Source organism: Vulpes vulpes, chromosome 2, assembly GCF_048418805.1.
Source record: "Vulpes vulpes isolate BD-2025 chromosome 2, VulVul3, whole genome shotgun sequence".
In the NCBI taxonomy this organism is placed as follows: Eukaryota; Metazoa; Chordata; class Mammalia; order Carnivora; family Canidae; genus Vulpes; species Vulpes vulpes.
Genome location: NC_132781.1, coordinates 31,086,252 through 31,107,375, shown reverse-complemented (window position 1 = coordinate 31,107,375; position 21,124 = coordinate 31,086,252). Strand labels below are relative to the sequence as shown.

The 21,124-nt window shown below is 39.6% G+C and overlaps 1 protein-coding gene across 4 annotated transcripts in view; it reads right to left on the bottom strand.

Moving 5' to 3' along the window:
• The window catches only part of ANKFN1 (ankyrin repeat and fibronectin type III domain containing 1), a 450,535-nt gene that overhangs the window by 122,899 nt on the left and 306,512 nt on the right, over positions 1–21,124 (bottom strand). For all 4 annotated transcript variants that reach the window (XM_072747535.1, XM_025995982.2, XM_072747537.1 and 1 more), the window contains 2 exons: positions 14,540–14,741; positions 11,268–11,478 (listed from right to left, as the gene is read on the bottom strand). In XM_072747535.1, the coding sequence (XP_072603636.1) occupies positions 11,268–11,478; positions 14,540–14,741 (413 nt within the window). The remainder of the gene's footprint in view (positions 1–11,267; positions 11,479–14,539; positions 14,742–21,124) is intronic.

Here is a 21,124-nt window from a genome sequence, read left to right as displayed (position 1 = left end):
ATTTCCTGGAGCAGTGAGATTGACAAGTCAGTACTAAATGCTGTTAATTTAACTAACTTCAGATTAATGGTAGAGTCTGCTATGACTGGAGGCCTCAAACACAGTCTCATTATAGCCTTGCTGGGAAGGTCCTAAATATAGGCATTGACAGTTTAAAACAAATTCGTATACATTTGTGTATTTTTAGACATAGGTTAGGCGTCAGGGTTTGTGTCACAGTTTTCAGGTTGATTAATTGACCCAGTAACTGCACCCTCTACCCACGGCCCCCCTCCTTCTTCCACTCCAAATTATAGAGAAAATGGGGGAATTGTCCTTGCTAAGTCATTCAGTGAGCTTTTTATTGTAAGCCTGATGTTTGAATTGCATGCATGCGTCAACACTTGGGTGATAGACACATGATTTATAAAAATAAATTTTTCTAATACTATGAAATCCCCCCTATTAATTTTTATATCCACAACAGTTATTACTGGTGTGAATTCCAGGTGGCATTTCAGATGGACAGCTTCTCTTGAGCTATGCTTGGCTCCCCCTGAAATTTTTCCTGCTTTTCTTAGCACAACACACTTTGTTTCTACACTTTCCCTTTCCCCCTAGGCTGTGGCCTTGACACTATTTGAGTTGTAATGGTGAAGGGATTCTATATCTTTAAGGTAGAGCATTTTTGCCTCTTCATAGGCTAAAGGGAAACCCATTTAATTTTATAGCCAGGTAAATTTTACAAGATCATCTAGATCACTGTGCTTCTCAAATTAAGATACCTAAACACTGACACAGTAAGGTGGTGGTGTTAGGGGCGGTGCAGTGGGTATCTCTGGAGCCACAAGATGAATATGTGCATCTTCCTGGGGCATCAGTTTCTCCATACAGATTTTGGTGAAAGCGTATTATTTAGAAATCAAACCAAACCCTTCTGGAGGAGAATGGAAAAATTTCCCCCAAATTGAAAGTTGTTGTTTTTTTTAAACAGGAACTTTATAGAAATCTCTCCGCTCCCCTTTTTTTTCCAGGCTAAGTCCCCAGGTACCCCTGAGGACACACTCACTTGCCTCTGTTGTTAGAGGTAATTCCATGGACGAGTAGAAGAGGCACTAGCTGAGCCAGTGGTTTCCAACCATTCCACCCGATAAAACTTTTATTATTTTTTTTCCTATGGATTTTGTAATAGCTTATTAAAATGTTCTCTTCTGAAAGATTTTCTGTATTGAGTACCAAATCAGCTGACTTAGAAAGTAATAATTTTTCTCCCTATTATTAATGACCTATATAACTGCCAATAGAAGCATCTGTTCAGTATGAGATAATCAACCTAGCAAAGTGGGTTAATATATTTTAAGCAGAAGCAATATGATAATTATATTAGACTGTGTAGTTTTATCCTGAGTAATGGTGTGAAATTTAGGCTTTTCAACACCTTACAAACTATTCTGAGAGCCGCTTTCCTATTTTTGCCACCCCAGAATGAGAACATTTTAACCCCCTTATTTTATTATTTTTTAACTCCTCTGTTTTAAAGATGAAGAAACCGAGACCCACCCAGGTGAGATGATTATCTAAGATCCAAGATTTTCTTAATAACCTTAAAGAAAGTGAACTTCCTCTAAACCAAATGGAATGCAAATTAACCTAGTGTTTATGTATTGCAATTTTCTAATTGCTATCGATTTGGCATGAGGCTGGTGAGCTTATTTTGGGTGGCTGGTTGGACATAGAAACTAGAAAGGCTACATCTGTTGTATGATTGTTTCTCCTGCCCATCCACATCTCTTTTTCTTGGATCCTTTCCCCTTTACTTCCACACTCAGGTTATTTTCCTCTCCAGTGCAGAATTCCCGATCTGTTTGCGAGGTTTGGTCTTCTCTCTCTTATTGCAGTTGGTTCCTTCTCCAGCCAAGCAACTATCCCTCTGAGCAGCCATAGCCAGCACAATAGAGGGTCTGTGAGTGTGTGGTGAGCCGTCCGGCTGGGGCAAGACCACTCGGCTGCTCCTGAAATAGGCCCCATGCTATTGTGGTGTTTAATTATCAACAGCATTTCTACCACCCAGTGTCTGAGTGGGTATTTGTTCTAAGACCTGCCCAGCTAATTAACTACGAGGTGGGGGTGGGGGTGGGGTGGGAACTTGGTGTTCAAAGAATACAATTACAGTTACTGTTTAAATCCTGAGATAAATAATGATCACACTGAATGTTTTTCCTCACCATCAGACTCTAACCTATGGATTGCCTGCTATATACTATTTCTTAATTTCGTCTTGCCCTGCAAATGATGAGTTTAGGCCTGGTCGATAATTGCTTAGAGACTGAAAATATAACTAGGGTAAAATGTTAACTAATTTTAATTCTTAACTGAAAGCTTTAGGGAATAATTTATTTGATTTGCCTGAAAAAAATGAACATATTTGCCTATTACTAATGATAATGGCATTTTGCAACTTAGCAACAACTTTGCTGTTGTTACTAGCATTTCTCTCTCTCTCTTTTGATGAGAAAAGGAGACACAAGACAATCATTTAGTCTCAATGTCTGAAGGAGCCTTAGAACCAGCACTAGATGACTCTTCTTATGACACCCTTGGCCCTGTGTGATTTTCTGCAGGAGAGGAACTTGCTGCTCACCAAGTTGGCCCTGTCCATTCTCACTATCAGTTTTAATTTTCAAGAGTTTAATTTAATTTTAAAGAGTTTGCTCATCCTGAGCTTAAATCTGCTTTCCTATTATTTCCAAACTGGAGGCAAAGTGGTAAAGGGCTGTAGGTGATCGATCTAGGTTAAGCACTGCCTATTATGAATGTGTGATCCTCACCAGTTATGCTGCCATCTTGAGCCCAAGTGTCTCCTTTGAAAAGTGGCATAATAAGCTGTCTCATAAGCTGCAATAAGTAATTGATAATCTTTACATAAATGACTCTCAATGGAGTTTTGTATTATCATTATCACACTCATTGGTCTGTGTTACAGTTTTAGGGGCACACAAAAATAAATACTTGTTTTCTAAAATAGCTCTATGTTCTTCCATCAAAAACAAAACAAAACAAAACAACAAAACACAAAAACAAACAAACAAAAAAGAAACCTCTTGTTGCAGATAAAAATTTTCTATCCCAACTACCATTCAGAAATATATTAGATACTAAATGGTGTCCATTTCAACTTTATCTGTCATTTCAAAGAGAAAACAGGGTCACTTAGGTATAAATCTTGAATTGTAAGCCAATGTCCTCAGGGCAACCAAGAATAGCAGTAAATAAAATTTATCTTTGCTGATCATAAGTGACAACCTTCTAACAACCTCACAACTGACTTGTTTGCAGGTAGGAATATCAAAGGAAATACTATATAGGAGTCCAAAAATTAAATATTTTTTAATTCAAAAACTCTCATACCAGAAAAACTCAAAACCTCAGTTTTAATTTACCTGTCCCACTGAGATTCGGGAGTCAGAATTCACTTTGGCTTCATTCAGGTCTCAGCCTGTTGTCTTAGTTTCAGATTTTCCGAAGGACTTTGAGAATGTGGTTCCAAAGAGTTTTAGAGATTTGGAGATTAAATGTTTCATTTTAATTACTGTGGAGCTTTCTCCTCCTAGAACTCATTACACCCTGGACATAACGCTCTGGAATGTTCTTCCCTGCTATTTTCCAGCAGAATGTGGATTCAGAAAGCCCATATTATATAGTTTAAGTTGTAATTGTGGTTCTCTAGGAAGCCAGAGGGAGACTTCCAACCTAAGCCTCCCAAACTCCAAAGGGCAAATGGATATCTCTAAAACAAGCATAAAACAAACAAACAAACAAACAAACAAACAAACAAAAAACGCTTGATGAAATTATTTAGAAAATCCAAAGCAGATCACTGAATGATGTCACAGTTTCAGTATGAAAGAAGATAACCATATCTTCTGCTGATACTTTCATTGCTGTCTAATAGAAATATAGTGTAAGCCACATCATTTATAGTTTCCTAGCAGTGGCATTAAAAAAGAAAAAAAAGTACTAAGCATTGTTGGAGGGAGGTGGGTTGAGGGGAGTAGATGAGGATGGGTTAAACAGGTGATGGGTATTAGGGAGGGCGCTTGTTGTGTTGATAACTGGGTGCTATATGTAAGTAATGGATCACTAAACTCTATTCCTGAAACCAACAATATAGTCTGTTTAACTAGAATATAAATAAAAATTGAAAATAAAATAAAGTAAAATTAAAAAGTTTAAAAAGTGATATTAACCTTAATAATCTATTTTAGTTAACTAGGTAGATCCCAAATATTATTATCTCAACATGTAATCAATATAAAATTATAAATGCATATAATTTATATGTATAATAAATATATACAAATAAATACATGTAATATATATAATAAAATATATTTTATTGTACTTAAGCCTTAAAAATTCAGTATAAATTTTACATTAAGAACACATTTTAATTTGGACTAAATGCATTTCAAATACTCAGTTGTCATATGTGGCTGGTGGCTCCTGGGTTGGAACAGTGTAGTTGTAGAACATAAAACTCCACAAACATTAAAAAGTGCTTGTATTGTGTAGTGTTTTTCAAAATACAAACTATACAACAGATGGGCAAAATATTTAGATTTTTTACTGGAAACTCCTGGATTGTTTTATATTGTTTTTGATATTTATATTGGCTAGCAATTTTTTTTTGATCATGTACAGTGTTCCAGGGAAATAGTTTAAAGCTGTTATTATACTTAATCCTCAACAACTCCAGATAGATAGTGGGGGGCAGCCAGCCTCCAAGAGGGCTCCCAATGATTTCTGTCTCCTAGTATTCACACCATGCTACACTGTACCAGAGTTGGTCTGTGTGATCAACAACATTCAGCAGGAAATGATAATATGTCATTCCTGAGATTAGGTCATAAAAGACACTGTTGCTTCTACCTTGGTTTCTCTCTCAGATCATTTACACTGGGGGAAGCTAACTGTCATGTCAGGGTGTAGAGCTGAAGAGAGGCCCATGCAGGAAGGCATGTAAGTTTCTTGCCAATGGTCACTCTGAGTAAAGTTGGAAGTGGATCCCCCAGCTCAGGCATAACTGATAGCAACAGTTATGTTTGGGGAATTTAGGGATGGGGTCTAGACTGTGAGCATATGCATACAGAAGGGTTGAGTGAGTTGTCAGAGGTATCTTTTAACTTTACCTATAATGTTTTCATGTTTTACAAGGAGAGTGTATTTTGTGTTGCAAGACTATTTAAAAATTAAAAACAAGAGAATGAAAGGACAATTAACTCTTGGAGATGAGGTGAATAGAACTTAGGCTGTGTCGGCCTGAGTCTAAATAACTATTTGGAAATATAAAAAAAGATCAATTCACTCAGCATTTAGTAAAATCAGTCCCTTCAAAATAAATAATATATTCCCACCCTTCAAAAGAAGTAACCTTAGGATTCATTCAGTTCAATTCAACACATATTTATTGAGGGCTCACAGTTTGCTGGGGATACCATAATGAATAAGAAAGGTTCTGCTCAGTGGAGTTTACATTCTAATGCAGGAGAGACAGAGAATAAGCAAATAAAAAGAAAAAAAAAACCATGTAGTGATAAGTACTACATAGAAAATTAAAATAAAGTAATGTGATTAGAAAGTGACTTTTGACTTTGGACTTGGTGGCCAAAGAAAGCTTCATGTGAAGATATGACATCTAAGTGGAAATGTTAGGAAGGAGTTGGCCAGGTAATTATCATAACCAAAAGCATTCAAGCACTACCTGCAGCGGGAATAGCTAGGGCAGAAACCCTCTGGGAGGAAAGTGCAGAGTGTTCAGGAGATGGGAGGGAGGTCGGTGGGGCTGGTGTACCATGGATGAGGGGTGAGCACTATGAGATGAGGCAGGAGTAGCAGGTCTGTAAGTCAGGGTGAGGATTTGTACACCTATTTTAATGAAGCAAATAAAAACACCCAGGGACTCATTCTAGAGACCTGCCTCAAACTTGCTCTTTACATATTCTTAATGGTTGCAAATCTTTGTCCTTTGAGGGTGGATTTGATTTCAGGAAACCTCTCTAAATCATTTGAAGCCAAGTCTGGTAACATGCAGGGTGATGACGCTGGGCAATGCTGTTTTGGAACAAAAATCAGGTGTGACTCTAAGCAACGAGTCAGATTTTCTCATAAACTGACTCAGAGGACAAATCCAAAAGTGTTTAGAGCAATGGCAGCTCTGTTGGAGCAAGTGTGGGGTCTCCCATGAGGACCATGTTAAAGGATAACATTTGTTTGGATTGTAGACTTTCTGGTGTGTTTGTTTACATAAAGCCAGCCTCATTAGTTTATAGTCACACCTCTTAGACGTGCCCTGAACCAGTCCCAGCACCAACACAATCCCTGGACTACTGCAGAAACCAGCGGTGCATCCTGACAAGTCTGCCAAAATTGTAACACCGGTGTCTGCACCACACACACATGACAGCCACTCGGCAGTTGCATTTTATGAAGTAACTGCACATAACTAATTCTGGGTGACATCTAGTTCCAGAGGCAATATCTGAGAGAAAGGAAGTGAGTTCACAGAGAAAAGCAGAGAGGGTCTGTAGAGAACGGAGGACACAGCTGTAGAGCAGGGCAGAGAGACTAAAGATGAGGAGCAGTCCACCATTCTCACTGGTCCACATTATCCAACAGTGTAAAACTGAAAACTGGCTACATCCACAACCAAGTTCTACAACAGTACCTGGAAAATAACAATGCAACAATAGCAAAAGGTACTCCCAGGTATAAATTACTGAAAGGTTTACAGGTATTTCCCATACATTGTGCATGTACTACATATATAACTCATGTGTGTGTCTATGTGTGTAAATTCAACACCTTTAATTCCCAGCAGCCTAAGACAGGGAGGTTCAAAACTTCCACTGAAAATTTCTGAACACCTACTGTATGTCAGGTACTGTGGTCAAAAAGACAGACAAAATCCATGTAAGTGACCAGATTTGCACATGATAAGTATACAAAAGAACTAGTTTCTTTATGATCACTGTTTATAGACCCTAGATGATGCCAAATAAACAGCAGTCTCAGAAAGGCAAGGAGCTTACTGATGATTCAGCAATTCTTCCCAGAGACTGCTGAACCGGGATTTGAAGGGAAGGGGCAGGATATGAGTCAGTCAGAGTAAGGGAAGGGTTTATAACTGGGGACGTTCACCAATGGAGATAAGTCTTTCTCAGATAGCATTTGTTCAATTGAGCAGGAGCCATGGCAACTGGGATACTGAATGGATGGAACATTCAAAGGCAGAGCCCCTGGGTGTCCCGAGGTGCCTGTCTACATTAGCTGTCTTAGCTCTTGTCCTTTTGGAGTCTGTGCAGGCTTCTTGAGCTCAGCATACCAGTCCAAGTAGAAGTACTTGGGATTCTACTTTCATAATGGCTAATGCTGTCTTCTAGAAGGAATGAGATACTTTGCTGCTTGCCTAAGGTGGCAAGAACAGAAAAAAAGTCCCTGAATAACGATAGCAGATTGATCTAATGAGCAGGCGGGGTTCTGTGTGTATTTAACCTTGGGGCAGTGTGCAAGTTCGAGTGACCACTTTCCCTATGAATAAGGAATGAGTACATGGTTGAGTTTCAAGCCATGTTATTAAAGAACACCTTGATATAGCATCATGGTTCAGAGGCTAAAGACGGGAAGACACTGTTGACCAATGGTTGAGAGTTAAGTCCTGAAACTCATCTTGTGTCTTTGTGATTCCTGCAATGAACCAGGGCAAATCACAGAGGACTTGCTTCTGAGTTGTGCTGGGATTCTTGGTTGGCAGAGTGGAAAAAGTATTGGGCTGCTTTTCAGAAGGGAACACACAGGAGAGGGAAAGAGAAAATAAACCCTATTAGAAACTCTGCACTCTGCTTTGAAATACTTGATGGGCATTAGAAGAAGAAGGGAAGGAGAGTCAGGGAAGGAAAGAATTGGAGTGTGACAGTGAGTGTGCTAATGCTTTTTACACAATTACCAAAGCATTTAATATAGAGGATCTGGGTTCAAATCATAGTTCTACCACTTACTGGCTTTGTAGCATTGGGTGAATTATTTGAATTTCCTTATTCCAGTTTCCTCATTGATCAAAATGAGGAAATGAACTCCCATCTCACAAGCCGGTTTTGAGGACCCAATGAGGTGACGCAGGTGAAAGGATTTTTACAATGTGTGAAACACTCTAAGAACCTAAGACCCCATTGTTATTTTTCTTCTGTTATATCCTGCCTCTGCAGCTTCTGGGGAACAATTTGCAGCAGGTGTTTGCTTATCTGCTTCTGGCTAGTGGACCATGGTTTTTCTCACAGGCTGGCTCACACTCATGCACAGAAGCAATTCTATTCCTTTTGTACTTGATATATCAAATGAATTAAAAATCCCTGAAAACAGATTGTGCTTTTCTATCAAGCCTCTCTTTAATAGGAATGGCACCTGAGAGTATAGAACAGAACGAAGAAATCTACCATAGGAATTTCAGCAAATGGTACAAAGGGAAAGATGCAGGGGCCCAGCAGCCACAGCCCTCTATAGTGATTATTTGGAGAAGCAGTAAGTTTTCATAGAAGGATCACAGGCATGGGTGTCCCACAGACCTGGGTTTGAGTCCTTGACATCCCTATTCACTCACCAGATGTGTGACCTTTGGTCAGTCACTTAACCTTTCAGAATCTATGCTACTGTGAAAATCAGAGATAAGGCTTCACAGCTACTCAATCAATATTCCTTTGCCACCTTTACACAAGTGGGAGTCGGTACCGGGTACAATCTCTGACTTCTTGGGTGGCCAAGGTGACTTCGGTGTCCTAGTCCCTGGAGGCTGAAACCTGGGTTTATCTCTCACCTTCCTTCACAACTTTGTGATGATGATTCTGGTTATTATCCCAGAGGGAATGAGAAAAACCAGGGACCTTTGGAATGAGTTTGCTTTTGGTTTAACGAGATATTTAGTATCTGGGCTCTTTTGTGGAGATTTAATTATGCACGAGGGGACTTGGGGAGATTGGGAGTCTCATTGGTTTCACAGAAAATGCAGATTTTTTTGTAGCGTCTCAGGTAAGTGGGACTAATGTTTCATCCAGCCCAGTGCAGGCAACATCTGGATGAATGGTTTCCTTGTTCCTATAGAATGGGGCTCAGTCTGCATTCTCTGTGTTCAGACCCTCTGATTCTCCCTCCACCTCTCTCACTGGATCTTTGGAACAGACGTTATTTGCAACGGAAGTTGGAAGGTAGCAAAGATGACTGTTCGATTTCTTCCATCCATATTTGCCCACTCCTCTGCGCCTCCCATTCCACTAGAGAGCAGCGGCACTTTGACGATGGAACGCTTACTGAAAAGCCCCAACTCTATGAACTCAAATCCTCACTCTGTCTGACATGGATGTGGTGAACTCAGCATTTTTAAAAGAAAGAGTTTTCTGATACAAGGAGCTGCCTCTGTACCTAGTCTTCGGGTGGTGGGGGTTTATGAAATTTAGGAACAGAGATGTGGCCTCTAATTATATATTTGCTTGCTTCTCTTTCAGCCTTCTGGGTCTCACCACTTGGAAGTAAGTGAATCAGTATTAGTGAAAGTAACAGTTTGATGAGTTTACTTTTTTCTTTTAGGAAACATAAAAACTATGGCTGAAAGCCACTGTGGTCATTGGGTCAGAGAGTTTGCACCAAGGGGAATGTGAGTGCCTACCTCAGAATGTTGCCGTGAGGCTTAAAGGAATGAATGCACGTAAAGTGCTCAGAATAGTGCCCAGCATGGGCTGAGGGCTATGCGACTTTGTCCTGTCCTCTCCTGGGTCAGCTCTGCTGCTGGCCCGAGGGCAGCTCCCTTTGGCATGTATTATCAGCTCTACTTCAGAATACATCCAGAAGGAAGCCAGTCCTGAAAGACTACATATTGTATGATTCCACTGATTGTCCTGAATGGGCAAATCTATAGAAAGAGGAAGTGGATTAGTGTCTGCCTAGGGCAAGAAGAGTGGAGGGGTGTTGGAGAGTGAGAGGGTATGAATGATGAAAATGGTCTAAAACTGATTGTGGTCATGGTTGCACATGGTGCATATACCAAAAACCATCGAACTGTACACGTGAAATGGGTGTACAGGGAATTACATCTCAATAAAGCTGTTCAAAGATACATCCAGAATTCCACCCCTGCTCACCATCAATGTCACTACTATGCCAGTCCAAGCCACTGCATCTGTCTCCTGAACCCCTAAAACAACCTCCTAACTGGTCTTCCTAATTCCACAGTTGTCCCACCATTGTCTATTCCCTGTGGAGCACGGTAGTAGTGATCTCTTCAAATGTAAAGCAAAATATGTCATTCATCTGCTTTAACTGCTCTCCTGTCTCCCCATCACATTTATAATCAAAGTGAGCATCTTACCAAGGCCTGCAAGAGCCCGAACAATCTTCCTTGGTGATCACTGTCCCTCCCCGATTTATGTGTTATGGCCACACTGGGCTGGTTTTTCAAACACAGTCTCATTTCTGCCTGCCTCCTCACCTTTCTGTGTGCTGCTCACTCAGCCTAGAATTTGACCCCACATCTCATCATGGCTCATTCCCTGGTACCATGTAGGACCAGGCTCAAATATCACCCCATCAGGGAGGCTTTTCTTGCCCAAACCTATTGGGAATAGTCCCCACTCCATCAATCTCTAGCCACTCACTTATTTTATTTTCTTCATAGCATTCATCACTATTTGAGTTTACAATTTAATTGATCTGTTTAGTTGTCTTTTTTTTTGTTTGTTTAGTTGTCTATTGGAAGTCTCCTCCACTATCATGTAAGTTCTATGACAATAGGAATTTTATCTTGCTCACCATGGCATTCCTGGTGCCCTATCCTCAGTGTTTGTTGAATGAATGAGTGACTGAATGAAACTACCACATGACTGTGGACACAAGACACTAACACATGAACAACTTTTTCTATGTATACTTCCCTTCCTATTTTATAGCTTCACTTGGTGTGCTTCACATATTTTAAAACTTGGGTTACATTTTTAGGAGGAAGTTCTTTCCAGGTTCCTTTTCAATTCCACTCAGTATATTCCATTTAGGGTGTAACTTGATGCCTAGACTGGTTAAACCACTATTGCTATTTGCGTGAAAGTCCATGAAAACATGTATAGGAATTCGGGGCCTATCCTTTTTCAACTGTTCCTGCTCTAAATGTCAGCAATGGCCACTTTGGTGGCATGAAGCTGGGTCTAGCCTTAACAGTACATGTTTTTATTCTTATTCTGAAGTTTACTTACAGTGTGGACTTTCTCGGGCCCCTGTCCTCAGAAGAATCCGAGCAATGGGCACATTGTTGGTCATGATGGCAATATCCAGAGGTGTCAACCCCTCACTGTTAGGTGTGTTGAGATCTAGTTCTTCTGGTGTGTACTGATACAGGAGGATCTGCACAGCATCCATGTCCTGTTGTTCAACTGCCTCGAACATTGCTTCATTGCCCTGGAAGTTCTGGGGAGCAAGAATACTGGGAGGTTAGCACACTTTCACACACTGGCTTGCCTTGGCAGCTTAGCTGTTTTGATGTCAGTGACTGTATCCACATTCAATTTATCCCAACATACACGATGTTTTTTTTTAAATTTAATTTTATTTATTTATTCGTGAAAGACACAGAGAGAGAGAGAGAGAGAGAGAGAGAGAGAGGCAGAGACACAGGCAGAGGAGGAAGCAGGCTCCCTGCAGGGAGCCTCATGTGGGACTCGATCCTGGGTCTCCAGGATCACGCCCTAGGCTGAAGGTGGCGCTAAACTGCTGAGCCATCCGGGCTGCCCCACACAACTTGTTAAACACAGTTGGACCCTTCCTCCATCTTTCTAATGGGCACTGATTGGATCTGGACATTTAGATGCACTGAGACCACGTCGTACGGCATGGCTTGTCTATAGATAAGAGCAAATACCAGCTTTCCTCAAACCAGTCTTCTCTGCAATACTGTCTGATAGGCCGTTACTAGGTGTCTTATGAGGAATGTAGCATGCAGTCATATAAATTTGGTGCATATTGGATTAAGTTGGATTATTACATTATTTTACTGTAAGACCTCTCAGGGCCTTTAATAATTCTATATGACCTGTTTTAAATATTTGTTCAGAGAACATTTTTTTTTTTAAATTGCATTTGTTTTAACTGCCCCTGGAATAGTATTCTATAGAACACAGTTTGGGAAAGTCTGGCATAGATAATGCAGCACAGGTCGCTGAAATGACGACTGGCTTGGAATTAAGATCACACTTTCCCTCCCTCTCATCCCCTCCTTCCCCATCCCCATGTCCCTACTATCACTCAGACCCAGACCATTGCCATCCCTCTCCTGGACGATGGCAGTGACCTGCCCATTGCTGGTCCTAGTGTCCTCCACTGACATTCCGTGCTCCGTACTGACACAAGAATAATCTGTCTAAAGTTGATGATGTTACATATCCCTTCCTTTCTACAACTCTTGAATAGCTCTCACTGCCTGCAGGCCAACTCCCCAGCTCCTAGACTCCTCTGAAATAACCTTAGCACCTTCTCGACCCAAAGCCCCAGCCACTAAGCACTTGGCATTTCTGAGTCCTCAAGGGAAGAGCTGAAGAGGTGGTGTTCAAGGAGGGTTTCAGTGGTTGGGTGGCCAACTGTGCTAAATGGGCCAAAAGTTGAATATTCAGAGGATACAAGTCACCTATAGAAAAATAATAGCTGATGACAATAGGGTTACATTGAAAAGTTCTATCAGAGGTTAATAGTAAAGGAGTAAAGCTCTGAATTCTCTCAAATATATATTTCTGCAGCTAATGGGAGAAGAGTAACACATATACTATTTATACATCTATCTGGTATCTTCTCCAGGAGTTGTCTGCTCTTTAAAAATGTTGAAATACCATTGGTCCTGACAAGAGCACAGCGTTTGCCTGATTAAACTGTGCAAGATCTTCAGTGACCAAATATTTAGCTTGGCAGGGTTTATTTTTAGTATCATCAAAAATCAATTCTCTCCATCAAAGGCTGTAGGTCAGTGTAACTGAGCACATGATGCATGATTGAAATTTGAGGGAAATACAACGCTATTATGCAAATATATGTTTTGACAATGGGGTCCCAAGGGATACAACTATTTTTGGTATTCAGCTCTCTTTGCTTCAGGACTGGCTGTTGAATGGAGAAGTGTTTTGTCTACATTCTGCCAAACTGAAGAGCCTCTGCCGCTGAGGCCATAACTTGGCCACCACCGAGCCCTCCCAGAAGATGAGCTTGAAATGAGACACTAGATGACAAAAGAGAAAGAACAATGTTAGCATGCTGCCCTGTCCACAGTTGTGTATTTGTCTGTGATTCCTCGTATGCCTAATTCTCATGCGCCATATTTGCTCTTACTCTTGAGTCATTTCCTCCTCCATGCTTTTGCTGGCAAACCCTAGCATGCTTCTCTCTGGGAAGGCGAGGGCTCATTTCTGTGTTAAACTCAAACAAGTGGTGCCATTACCCCCTGCAGAAATGCCCTTGCCAAGCATGGTAATATCATGCCCTCTGCTTTTACTGAGGGTTATCAGAAACTGTTCTATGGGACGCCTGAGTGGCTCAGCAGTTGAGTGCCTGCTTTGGGCTCAGGTCGTGATCCTGGGTCCGGGCATTGAATCCCACATTGAGCTCCCTGCAAGGAGCCTGCTTCTCTCTCTGCCCAAGTCTCTGCCTCTCCCTGTGTGTCTCTCATGAATAAATAAATAAAAACTTGAAAAAAAAAAAAAAAGAAACTACTCTATGATGTCTGTAATGTCACCAACATTGACCTTCCTTTTCCATCACATAATTCACTGTGGCATCTTATAAATTAGGCCAGGGGACTCAGCAACAGGAAAACATTAGTTTCTTCTGATAGACTAAAATACTTTCAGTTATCAGCTAATTGGATGCTATACCCAACTGGGCTTCATTTTCTGCTTTGACTGACTGGGAACTCAGAGAGAAATGTCATGGCAAACTTTAGATACTATATTTATCTGGGATTTTAGTATATTTATTTCTCTTTCCATCCTCATTATTTTCTAGCTTTTTCTTTTTCACTCCTTCCTCCCTCCCTCCCTTCCCCACTCTCTTTCTCTTTCTATCACTTTATTTATTTACCATTATATAATACATACATATTTTTGGCCTAGATTCAGTTTTGAATACCTTGGAAAAGCATATGGGCCATACATTATAAATAAGTAAATGAAATGTTCATTGTTCATTTGCTATCTGAATGAACACTGGAGCTCTCTGCCATTTTGTTGTTGTTGTTTCTTTGATTCATGAGAGAAAGAAAAACTAAGAGAAAAGAAAGGGCAAGACATTATGAAAAAGAAAGGGAAACTCTCCCACTGAAGTTCCGGCTCACAGTACAGATGTGTGCCATTCCTGCCTTACCTGATTCTCAGCATTTGTAAAACTGCAAATGCAGGTGCAGAAGTACATGTAGAGCATCTTAGAATCTCCTTCAACCCAAACATGGCTGCACAAATTAAGCAGAGAAAAGAATAAAGAGTGTTATTACCACTGAGGTCTTTCTGAGGCTCAGTCGTTCTGTTCTTGTTCGAAAATAGGCCTCGTCGAAGGAAGAGTGGCTCCCCTTCAGTTTCTCAGAGAGGTTTCTGTACAGGCGTTTGGCGGCATTGGGAGACGATGGGGCACTGTGTTTCTTTGACTGAGAAAGATGTAGATTCTGCATTTGTTGGGTCATTTTCACACAGCAGTTCCTAAGAGGAGGAAAATCTGATGTGGTATCATTTACACAAGATAATTATAAGTTGACAAAGAATTTTATCACCAGTAACCATCTGGAATCCTAATAAAATGCTGTAGCTGGAAGGGACCTTGGAGCGGAGGCCCAGTTTTTTCATGTTATAGACTAGAAAGCTGAAACCCACAGCCACATAGCTAATTGAGGGCAAGAATGATATGACAACATCTATTTACCATTTAAACATACACAATTACACACAAACATATGTATGACTTGAGTCTCAAGACTTTTGGTCTCTATCCCACTGGGAGGAAGTGTCTCAAATCTATAACCCAGGGGTTCTGTTCAGTTCCTCTTGGGTATATGTAATTGGGATCTTTCTACCTACCTCCTTTTAGATGCTGCCCTCTGTTGGGTGTGGTTGTTCCCTGCAGATACCCCTTTCCTTGAGGTGTTAAATTGTGCCTCTTGTCTAAGACTTGGTGAGTTACCTCAGTGCCCAGAGGTTGGGGGATTTGTACGCATAGGTCCATCCCTGCTTCCCCCAGATACCCCAGAGAGTATCCTCCAGGGCTGTCACTACTGCCATTCTCCAAGTTGTACTTGACTGCTGTTCCACAAATCTCTAAACAGGTCCTCACCAATGTCATACTTGCAGTCAGTTTCCAGGAAATCAGCCTTGCCATTTCAAAAGCCATCCACCATTAAGCTGGGTATTGCTACTTAAATATTGATGCTACTGAGGCTCTGGCTGCCTGGCATGCATCTGTGTATTGGATAAGGAAATGCACAAATGAAATAACTGGCCGAGGCAGTTATGTGCCAAGTGTTCTACCCCAGGGGAGCCTCTGGTACATTGGGACCAGGTCTCTCTGGAGCATGCGGTTGCCTTCCCACCACATAGAGATTGGTCAGTTCCCAATCTCCAATGGAGTCTTCCATTTGTAATGCTGCCATCGCTGCTAAGCTGCGGCTCTCAGAGGTCATCTCCTGTCCTTGAATTTTCATAGTCTTATGGATCCCGTGTTATAAGTATCATGGAGAATCTCTTTTGCTAACCCCACTCTTCATAGGACTGACTTCAGAGCTTCTCCATTTCTATAGGATAAATTCTAAGTTCTTTCACCTCACACACAAGTGTTTGCCTCTCCAGCCTCATTCATACTGTTCTTCTCTGTTTTATGTTTCAGTCTTTCTGATCTCCTTAGAGTTTCTGAAATAGTTCAAGCTCTTTTCTACCTCTGAAATAGTGTTGCTTTGGCTCTGGAATTTGGCAGACCGAAGCTTGGATCATGGTATTGTTATCTATAATCTATGTGACTCTAGGAACTTTATTTAAATAAAGCTTGTTTGCACTGCTTTTGCCTGTACTGGAATTCCATCTATGCCTTCATCACCTAGGAAATGACTGCTGATCCTTAAAGTCTATGCTCAAGTGGTCTCTGACAGCCCAGGTAAATCTGTGTATTTCTTTACTGATTTACTTAGGATATGCCTCTTACAGAAAATATTTTATTGTATTACAGCTATTTGGCTGTCTCCTAGCTGGTCTGTATGCTTCTCAAGAACAAAGACTGCCAAGTACTAATTTTTATACCTAAAATATGCCTGCCTCAAAGTGCAAGAAACATAGTTCAGATTAGGAAGCCTATTCCAGCTACTGACTATGTGACATCAGGTGAGTTACTTAAATATCTAAATCTTATTTTTCTCATTTATAAAATAGGGATAATACTTAATATCACATTACAGTTATAAGGATTTGATGAGATAATGCACGTAAAGAGCTTAGAATATAGGAAAACTCATGACACTTATCATTTTGTTATAGAAGATGTTCAGTAAATACTTTCGAATAAATGAATGCTCACATGAGAGAGTCTATGACAAGTAATATATTAAGGAACTATCAGAAAGCTCATTTCTTCCTCATGCTTCTGAATTGGGTTCCATGTCCACTGGCACCAACTGACATTGACTTACTTGTACTTTAACAAATGGAGAGCTATCATGGTTACATTGCTGAATGTTGTTAGGCACCTTTTAAGTCTTGCTTACAATTTCTTGCAACACAAAAAAAGACTTCCTAATGCCTTTCAATTTGGTCAGACCTATTCCCTTTTCGTCACTTGTATCGGGCCACCCAATCTTAGCTAAATGGTCATGTTTACATTTGGGAGGATGATTTAAAGCACTATTTGTAGTGTGTATGTACATATGGGTGTGTTTTCATCTTTAATAATCTTTTCACTTACACAAAAACAAAAATAGAAAAAGTAGGTGATTTGGCATCTTTCTCATTCCATCTACAGATCCTTTAACTTTGCTTCAGTAGCAATTAAGCGTTTCCTCTATATCTTGCTGTTCCCACGAAAATTCCAGATTGATAGCAAGCTGGCTCACATGGAGATTGCCTTAACCTCTTTCTTTCTGCCTTCTGTCTCTAGACTTTTCCTTCAGCGCTAATGCCCCAGTTCAAGCCATCTGTCTTGTCTACATCATTATCATTCCCAAAATAACTTTACATTCTTTTGTATCTCACAAGTGCCCAGGAGTCCAGTAAATAAATTCTTGTCGATTGATCAAATTCCAGTTACTTGCCCTCTAACTGATGACACCTACCCACATGGCCCCCTTTGTCTTTGCTCATCTCCCATCTGTTCCCTTCAGTCAAAATAGGTTGACTTTCCCTGTCTGACTTCCTTCTCATACTGCCCCAGCTGTCCCTTCCTTCCTGGCCATCATTCAGCATGTTTCTATTCTTCTAGATTTCATCTATCATTATATTTTCTCCCCCCACCATATTTAAAATTTTGTCTGATGAAAGACATTGAAAAAGGCGCTTTGTATTATTTGTTCTCATAAACATGCACACCCCTCCCAAATAACTGTACTCTTAAATTTTTACCCTTATAGAAAGGGGCAAGCCTTTGAGAAATAGTGTTGCTTTGGCTCTGGAATTTGGCAGACCCAAGCTTGTTGTTATCTATATGTGACTCTAGGAACTTTATTTAAATTCTCAGAGTTTGTTTCACCATATATAAAGAGAATTCTTATAGAGTTGTGAAGATTAAATGAATTAACAAATGAAAGCATGCATCCTATTTAACGCTTACTACAGCCACTCAATAAATAGCAGCAATTATTAAGATTACATCAATCTTCTTCCCAAATCAGAGATACCAAAGTACATTGTAACAATTTACATAGTTTTCTTATTAGTTTTAAACATTGTTTTAAAACATGACTTTATGTACTTATTATACTATTTAGCTTGATTTTGATAGAAAAATATAAGTATATATTTTTATATGGATGTTTAAAGTAACAGTAAAACAGAAAGTTGAACTTCAAACTTAGTGGAAAGAGAGGAATAAAGACAAGTTTATAGAAAAATTAAAAAATAAAATTAAAATAAATAGAAATGTAAAATGAAGTAGTAAGGCTAAGATTTAATATACCTGTGAGTACAATATACTCAAATGGTTTAATTTCCTAATAAAAGACAAAACTTTCCAACTGAGATTTTTTTTTCCAAAGTAGGCTTCAGGCCCAGCATGGAGCCCAACATGGGGCTTGAACTCACAACCCTGAGATCAAGACCTGAGCTGAAATCAAGAGTTGGACACTTAACTGACTGAGCCATCCAGGCACCCCTCTGAGATTATAAGTGGTGCACCTAAATAAAAGTTTCACAGAAAGATTAAAAATAATAGTATGACAGCGGGAATGGCAAAGTAATGACTTCCAAAAATCTTCTCTTTCATAAAAGCAATAAGGATACTAGCAGGAATTATCAGAATTAATTTTCTCAGAACTCTGGAAATTAACCAAAGTTTTGCAGAATCTATTTTCTTTTGAGACAAGTGGCTAATTTGGTAAGATCAGTGAGCTTTGTGGCATTTTTAACTTGCTCAGTTCCTATCTTTCCCAGCTCTATGGTAGCCTTGAAGACCATCAATGTATATTCATGATTTAAAAAACAGTAATCTGGCAGCCACTGAATGGTGCAGAATGGTGACAGAGCTCCTTCACAACCCCATTTTGAGAGAATCATCATCATTTGACCTGACTGGTGGTTCCCTGGAAGACCCCACCCATAAGATTTTTCTTTGATGCTGACCTCAGAGTTCACAAAGTGCAAAGAACCTTTTCCTTTAAGGCATCTTGTCAAAAACAAACATCAGCAATTGTTTAATCATCACAGCTGCCTGAGGTGCTAGATAAAAGTAGACTAACAATAGACTAATCAAAAAGCTTAAAAGGGATATGAGATGCCCATAGAGGACTTTGAAAAGCTCTGACACAGTGTCAGGATCTAGCTGACCACATGTATGCCCAGGGCTGGGAGCATTCTCATAAAATACCTGAGAAGGTCCTAAGCTCTTGTCTCTGTCTAATGTTAAGGCTGCATGAAAAGCAGGAAGTGAAGGGTAAGGCAGAGCTGACAAATGCCTGGTTGGATAGCATGGAATGTGTGCCTCAACATGTGCACAGAGCCCTTCTGTAAAGATCAGAAGACCCACTGGTTTCAGGCATTTAAGGAAATTAAGCTAACCAAACAGAGACTTCAGTGGCCATCAAAATGATAAGGAATTGACAAAGAATACAGACTTTACAGACTTAATTCTGAAAAATTGCTAAACAATAAACCCTGAGAGAGTGGGATAATTTGATTTGTAGAGTTGCCACATTATATTCAGATGCCTAGTTGTTTTTTTTTTTTTTTTTTTTTTTTAGGATTTTGTTTACTTATTCATGAGAGACACAGAGAGAGGCAGCGGGAGAAGCAGGCTCCCCATGAGGAGCCTGATGCAGGACTCGATCCCAGGACTCCAGAATCATGACCTGAGCTGAAGGCAGATGCTCAACTGCTGAGCCATCCAGGTGCCCCAAGATTCCTAGTTTTTAACAAGAAAAATATGACAAAACATGCATAAAACAAACAAACAAAAATTTGTCTCAGTCATAGGAAATAAAGCAGTCAATAAACATTGCCCTAAATATGTTACTTATTAGACAAAAACTTTAAATATGATTATCTTAAATATGTTCAAGGAACTAAAGGAAACCATATCTAAAGAAATAAAGAAAATTGTGAGAATACCTCACAAAATAGAGAATATCAATAAAGACAACTTATAAAACAAATCCAGAACCAAATAGATATTGTGAAGTTGAAATACATAATAAATGAAAAATTCACTAGAGGTGCTCAGCATTAGATCTGAACAGGAAGAAGGAAGAATCATGAAACTTTATGATAGGTCAATTGGGATTATCCAGTTTTAGGAGCAAAAAGAGAAAAATGTGAAGAAAAATGAACAGAGTCTCAGACAAGTGTCAAACACCACCAAGTGTACCATACACATAATAGGAGTCTAAAAAAGAGAGGGAGGAGGGGGAGAGAGAATATTTGAAGAAATAATGGTCAAAAACTTCCCCAAATTGATGAGAAGCATTAACCTACACATTCAAGAAGCTCAATGAACACCAATAGGATACACTCAAAGAGATTCACACCTAGATAATATCATAATTAAGCCACTAAAGGCTGAAAACAAAGAGAAAATCCTGGAAACAAGAAATAACTAATTAAATACAAGGAATCCTTAGGAAGATTTACAGCTTATTTTTCACCAGAAAACCATAGAGGCCAGAGGGAAGTGAGATGACATATTCCAAATGCCAAAGAAAGATTGTCAAATAAGAATTTCTCTATACAGTAAAACAACTCTTCAAAAATGAAGATGATATTAAGACATTCAGGGATAAACAAATACTAAGATAATTTGACAGCAGGCCTTCCTTACAAAAATATTAAAGGGAAGGGCGCATGGGTGGCTCTGTCAGTTAAGTGTCCAATTCTTGATTTCATCTCAGGTCATGATCTCACGATTGTGAGATCAAGTCCTATGTTGGGCTCCCTGCTCAGCAGAGAGTCTGCTTGAGATTCTCTTTCTCCCTCTGCCCTTCTTCTTCTCTCTAAAATATATATAAATAAAACTTTTTTAAAAAAGAGAAATATTAAAGGGAATCCTTCAGGCTGAAATGAAAGGATACTAGACAGTGACTCAAATCCATGCAAGGAAAGAAAGAACATTGGTAAGGAAACCATGGAGGTAAACATAAAAGGTAATATAAAACAATATAAGTCTATCTTTTGTTTATAACCCTTTTACTCTCCTTTCTGATTTAAGACAATGAAATGAAAATGAAATTAAAACAATTCTATTTATTATAGCATGACATTAAAAAGATTCAAATCCTGAGGAATAAATTTAACAAAAGAAGTACAAAATATATTAACCTTTCCTCAGTTACTGTTTTCCTGTGCTATATGATTCCTGTTGGGGACTTTACTAACATATTGTGTAATCCCTAGAGCATCCAGAA